At 49.1% G+C, this 6,659-nt stretch overlaps 1 protein-coding gene across 5 annotated transcripts in view; it reads right to left on the bottom strand.

Moving 5' to 3' along the window:
• Positions 1–6,659, bottom strand: part of NDE1 (nudE neurodevelopment protein 1) — a 27,224-nt gene that overhangs the window by 14,914 nt on the left and 5,651 nt on the right. For all 5 annotated transcript variants that reach the window (XM_077773320.1, XM_077773322.1, XM_077773324.1 and 2 more), the window contains exons 2-3: positions 4,633–4,758; positions 3,303–3,456 (exon numbers count right to left, since the gene is read on the bottom strand). In XM_077773320.1, coding sequence (XP_077629446.1) covers positions 3,303–3,456; positions 4,633–4,715 — 237 coding nt within the window. In that variant the 5' untranslated portion in view covers positions 4,716–4,758. The remainder of the gene's footprint in view (positions 1–3,302; positions 3,457–4,632; positions 4,759–6,659) is intronic.

Genomic DNA, 6,659 nt, shown 5'->3' with positions numbered 1-6,659 from the left:
AAAAAACCTAAAAAAAAAAAAAATTAAGAGTTGCACGCTCTACCGACTGAGCCCGCCAGACGCCCCTAGGGAGGCATGCTTTATTCCAAGGTATCTCTATTTCTTCTCCTGCTCTGTGCTCCGCGCCTCCTATGCCTGTCATGTCTCTGTCATAACAAGGTCTTCTCCAGGTTCAAGGGCTCAGTCTTGAAGGTCTTGAAGCAATTACTTCATAATTGCTCGATGTTAGTCCGCCTCCGCGGAGAGCCTTGTTCCCTCTCCCAACTATCATTTACGCCGTTGGCTGATCTTCCTTCCACAGACCTTCCCATCCCTGGGGCCCCTTCATACTAATGAGCTATAATGCTCCTCAGTGTCCATGGAAGGGGTCAAATACTAATGCCTGCAGGGGTCAGGCTGTTATGAGTTGCGTGGGCTGAGTGTAGGGATAAAGCAAGGGACACTGGTCCCTCGGTGTCAGACAGAGGTGGGGGACGGTAGTGGGGACTGGGTTGGACTGGTGAGCATTTAACCACTACATGTGGCCTGGTATGCCAGGTCTGCTAACTCTCAGAGGAAGTCAGAAATCCAGACTTTTGGGGGCGCCTGGGTGGCTTAGTCGGTTAAGCGTCCGACTTTCGCTTAGGTCATGATCTCGCGGTTCGTGGGTTCGAGCCCCGCGTCGGGCTCTGTGCTGACTGCCAGCTCAGAGCCTGGAGCCTGTTTCAGTCTGTGACTCCCTCTCTCTCTGACCCTCCCCTGCTCACGCTGTCTCTCTCTCTCTCCTAGAAATAAATAAAACATTAAAAAAAAATTAAAAAAAAAAAAAGAAATCCAGACTTTTGTAGGAAGTCTGACAACTTTGAATACTGATGTCAAATATTTAAAGAACACTAAAGACATGAGTTTTACTATCATATAAACAAAACCTCAACTCTACATAACAGTAGCATGCTGAACTATTCGTGGGGAAGTAAACAGACGTCTGCAAGTCACTTTGAAATGTGTCAGAAAAGTAGACGGATGGATGGATAGGTAATAAAAATCACGCAGAGCAAAGGTTATTGGTAGAGCCCAGGTGGCAGATATACAGGTGCTCACTGGAATATTCTTTCAACCAGGCTGTGTGCTTGGAAGCTTTCATAGTATGTTGAATAAAAAACCATAGAAGGCTACGCAAAACACACGTGTGTGCCAGACTGACGTGTAGCTGGCCAGCTGGGGTCTGCGGTCTGCAACGTAAAAGCGTGCACTCCGCTGCTCGGCTTCTGAGAACTTTAGGGTCTTTCCTCTGCCCCTCCCCACCCTTCAACTCCCAATCCATCTGGTGGCCCCACTTTTCCCCAGGCACTTAAAGCCAGGATTCCCAGGTCTGCCTGACATCCATTCTTGTCTGTGTCTGTGGAAGGTCCCAATTCACTCTCCATTAACCCCTCCGCCCAATCCGCTGGCCACACACACACACACACACACACACACACACACACACACCCTCTCTCACCTTCAAACCCAGCTCAGATCCCTCCCAGCTCCTCTGTGAAGCCGTCTCTATCACATACCGACCTTTCCCTCTGAAGGCTCCCTCAGTCAGTACTACGTAACCAAGCATCTTTACCCTAAGTGCTTTATGGGGTTAGGTTTGTCTTCCCCACAAAGCTTCCAGAAGGCTGGGAGCACATCTCCTTCCACTATCCACCACACCTCCCCTAGCAGCTCATCAAAATTTACATGGGGACCTTTATTTAAAAAAAAAAAAAAAAGGAAAAAGAAAAAAAGACACAGACATGCCTGTGTCCCCAGCCACAGATGGACGGAGACTGGATATTTAGGAAACTTGCCGGTGACCCTGCCTGGCAGCGAGGGCTGAGGGCCGCAGTCTCCAGGGCACGGCGTTAGCAATGATCCGCTAAGCCCTACAGAATGTCCAAAAGGTAGTCTTTGCCCTTTAAAGCAGTGGTTTTCCAGATACGGGGCAACGTCTGAAGATATTTTTGGTTGTCATAACCTGGGGGAGAAGGAGCCACTGGCATCCACTGGGTGGAGACCAGGGATGCTGTTAAACATCCTACAATGTGGGGCACTGGGGTGGCTCCGTGGGTGAAGCGTCCGACTCCCGATTTTGGTGCAGGCCCTGATCTCACAGTCATGGGATGGAGCCCCATGTCAGGCTCTGTGCTGGCAGTGCGAGGCCTGCTTAGAATTCTCTTCCTCTCTCTCTCTCTGCCCTCTCCCTGTTCTCTCAAAATAAATAAACTTAAGAGGAAAAAAAACAGAACAAAACCATGGAGTGCCTGGGTGGCCCAGTCAGTTAAGCATCTGACTTCAGCTCAGGTTATGATCTTGCAGTTCACGGGTTCGAGACTCACATCCGGCTCTGTGCTGACGCTCAGAGCCTAGAAGCTGCTTTGGATTCTGTGTCTCCCTTTCTGCCCCTCTCCTGCCCCTGCTCACACTCTGTCTCTCTCTCTCTCTCAAAAATAACTAAAACATTAAAAAAAAAATTTTTTTTTTAAAAACAAACACAAACATCCTACGTAAAACTCAGCCCCCAAAACTGCAAATTACCTGTGTCCAGGCTGGGGAACCTGCTCTAAGCCGGCACTGTCCAACAGAACTTTCCGTAATATTGGAAACATTCTACATCGCTCTGTCCAGTAATGGTACCCACTAGACATGCGGCTGTTGAACAGCTGAAACGTAGCTGGCATAACTGAGAAATTAAATTTTTATTTATTTAAGAAAAAAATTTTTTTAATGTTGTATTCATTTCTGAGAGAGAGAGAAACAGCATGAGCAGGGGAGGGTCAGACAGGGAGGGAGACACAGAATCTGAAGCAGGATCCAGGCTCCAAGCTAGCGGTCAGCACAGAGCCTGACAGGGGGCTGGAATCCGCGAACTGTGAGATCACGACCTGAGCCGAAGTCGGATGCTTAACCGACGGAGCCACCCAGGCGCCCCAAGGACTTAAGATTTTTATTTAATTTACTTTGACTTAAACGTCAACAGCCGGCTGGGGGCTACCAAACCTCTGAACCTTATGGAACGTCATGACCAGCAAATCTAGTGACACTCCACACTCTAAAAACGCCGTCTTTCGCACGCCTTGTGGGACTGTGGCAGACACCCAAGAACGGGCCGCGGGGACACATGTGTCACTTGCTTCCACAGAGCTCCTCCCACCGGGGGCAAACGAGAGTTCAACTGCCACGTGCTCCCAGCAGGCCCAGGGGCGGGAGCGAGCCCCTCGCGCTGCCGGGCTGCCTGGTCCAGCACCCGCGCCACCCCGGAAGCCTGTCCACACCTGCTGCCTATCGTCTCTCACCTTGATGGTTTCCAGCTCCAGGCGAAGGCGATTGTTTTCTGACAGGAGGTCCCTGTTCCTGGTTTCAATCTGTTGCAGCTGCGTCTCCAACTCGGCTTCGTACTCCCGGCTTCCCTCCTGGAATTCGCGGAGCTCCTCCTGCGTGTTCTCGGCCCTGCAGAATTCCCGGACGCGTCAGGGGGGCATTTGCTGAGCACGTGCGGCTGCTCAGTGCTGGGCATCGATTACCTCTTTTTTCCACTACCTTCTGAGGTGGAAAGGATCACTGACCTCATTTTACAGGTAAAATGAGGCTGAGATCAGACGAGTGACTTGCCTCAAGGTCGCATGAGTCAGAAGCCGACCTCGGGACTGAACCCAGGTGTGCCCGGCTCCAAAGCCGATTCCCTCTTCACTCACTCATTCAACATATATTTTCTTTTAACTCAACATGTAGTAAATATTCGTGGGACTGCATATCCTCTGCAGCTTTACTTTTAAGTGGAAACTGGACATAAGTGCTTACTTATCCCACCTCAAACCCCCAATTCCAGCTCTCTGATCCTTAAAGGTCAAGCAACACTTTTTTTAAAATGCTAAGCCTGAATATCTTTAAGCCAAATTAACAGTAAGGAAATTTGGGGCGCCTGGTGGCTCACTCAGTTAAATGTCCAAACTGGGCTCAGGTCATATCTCACAGCCCATGGTATGAGCCCTGTGCCGGGCTCTGTGCTGACGGCTCAGTCTGGAGCCTGCTTTGGATTCTGTGCTTCTCTTTCAAATATAAATAAACATTTTAAAAAATGTTAAAAAGAATTAGGAAATTAGAGGGACTGGAATAAGACCTCCACGTGAAGAGTGTAAGAGCCCCTGAGAAATAAACCAGATGCAATGCTGAACACACACTCTCCTCCCAAATATGGACACGGAACCACTTCTTTCAAATTTAAAATCTGCAACAACGCAATCTGTTAGACACAGGGAGAAGTTCTTTCCTCACACACGGGGCTGACCAGCTAAGGCGTCCGGAACCGATGGAGCCCCGCGGGAATATCAGCTGGGAAGGATCAGAAGCAGTTTGCTTCGGACCGTAGGGTTTGGTGCTCACATCCCAGGCCTGCTCCTTACTGGCTGTGTGGCCTTGGTGGACAAGTTACTTGCCTTCCCTGAGGCTCAGTTTCCTCATCTGTAAAATGGGGGGAGAAGTGATTCCTCACGGGGTCGTCTGGAGATTCAATGGAGAGCAATGTGTCAAGTCCTTCATCGCCTTTGTCGCCTAAGAGGCCCCCAAATCGATGCCTGCTGCCACAGTGATGGGGAGAAAAAGCAACGTGGACTTAGGAAGACTGACCTCTGCTTGTAGGTCATGGCCAGATCTTTCCAGTAGTTTGTTTCTTCCTCCTCAGAGCTGAACGTCTTTCCCGAGTCCTCCATTGTGGAAACAGGGGATGGGGTCACTCTTCTCGGGCCATGGTGTCTGCAAGAGAAAAGCTTGAAAATTACTCCCATATCTAGTTCAACTTGCAGATCTTTATAATTCTTTTTAACGTGTATTCATTTTTGAGAGAAGAAGAGAGCGAGCGTAGGGGAGGCAGGGGGCACACAGAATCCGAAGCAGGCTCCAGGTTCTGAGCCATCAGCACAGAGCCTGACCCGGGGCTCGAACTCGCTAGCCATGAGATCATGGCCTGAGCTGAAGCCAGAGGCTTACCCAATATCTGATCTTTAATGGGGAGAAAAAAAAAAAAAAAACCTCCTGAATTTTATGTTGGGTTAAATGATAAAACATTGCCAAAACTTGACACCAAAGCCAGACAAAATCCAGCCCACCCACAGAAAACATTCCACAAATAGATAAAACAAGATTTTATTTATTTCATTCAAGGAGGGGCAAAGGATTAAAAAAAACAAAAAACAAAAAAAAGGAGGTGAGGCCATCTCCCGGGGATCTAGTTTAGACACCCGGTACCACCACCATCTCCACCACCAGAGATGAGGAAGAAGACAAGGAAAGCCTTTGAAGAGGAGGGTAAGGAGCCCAGTTTGGGATGTTTCTGGTTTCAGAAGCCTGTGACACATCTAGAAGCAACAGTCCATGTGAGACTCCGGGGTGAACTCTGGTCTGATACAAATGTCAGAGTTCTGAGCCTGCGGCTGCTTCTTTATCTTGTGCCGGAACTGCCAGAGGATCCAGGGAGGCCTGTTTACGGAGCTCGGAGGCATGCCCATGCTGGACTGGTAGGCGAAGAAAGAAACAGTAATCTAAGGAGACAGAGGAGAAACAAAGAGGCAAGAACCAGCGAGCCGTCCGGGGAGCAGATCGTGTCAAGGGGAAAGGAAGGAATGTTCCCCAGTATCCATGATGCAACAGAGAAGCTCAGATAAGGACTGGAAAATATCCGGGAGACGTCGCAAAAGAAACGTCGGTCAGCGGTGACGTGGGCAAGAGTGGTTTCCACACAGCAAGGGAGGGAGGGGCAATAAGCCGGGTGAAGTTACTAGGGAGTGAAGAGGAGGAAGTGGAGGGGATTTTGGAGAAGTGGGTGTGAGAAGACAACGGCAAGGCCCGGGGCGGGCGTGGTGCCTCGGCTCTGAGGACGTGGAGGTACCCAGGAGACTAGGGAATGGATCTTCCTCAACAGCCGTCAGCTCAGACCCCCACAGATAGAGCCTCTCCGTGTAACAGCCTATTCTCTGATCTAAGGCTCTGAACTTGTCAAAAGCTCATCAGGAATCCAAATGAGAGGTCTCCAAGGTCCCTTTCTGTCCTCAAGGGAGCTCACGGCCTGCTGTGTGTCCTTAAGGGACCAAAGAGTGAATGCAACCCCTCTCTCTGCAAGACACAGCAAGCTGTATTTTTGAGGACAAATAAGAATCATTCAGCTAAACATGTTAGTGTTGATCTAAACAAAATCACCCACTTCTAGATTACTGATAAAACAAAAATCAAACAATTATACTTATATTCGAGCACAGCACTTACTGATAAGTAGGCTTGTTAGTACCAATATTCACATCTGCTCGCTAATTTCTGTCCCTTCCCTAATCCAGGGACGACTTGTCATGTTCCCCACCCCCTTTTGGGGAACAGAGTTTCTCTGAAAGCTTGATGGAAGCATAGACACTGGATAGAACAGAAAGCTGTTCATCCGTTGGGTTTTTTGTTTGGTTTTTTTTTCAGTCCAGTATTTTTTCTTCCACCTTTCTGGACAAACACCCTTATCTTGGGGAAACCAACCCTACACCCATTCTAGAGTGATTCAGATGTACTAGACCAACATCAGTATCAGCATCTGGGTGGAACCATGTGATGGGATGAAAGCCTCCAGCATTGGCAGCTGGCTCCGAGGTGGGCCTAATCTATGTTGAGCCAAAGAG

The sequence above is a fragment of the Crocuta crocuta genome, unplaced genomic scaffold (genome assembly GCF_008692635.1).
Source record: "Crocuta crocuta isolate KB4526 unplaced genomic scaffold, BGI_CrCroc_1.0 scaffold16, whole genome shotgun sequence".
Taxonomy (NCBI): domain Eukaryota; kingdom Metazoa; phylum Chordata; class Mammalia; order Carnivora; family Hyaenidae; genus Crocuta; species Crocuta crocuta.
This window is presented reverse-complemented; position numbering and strand designations above follow the sequence as displayed.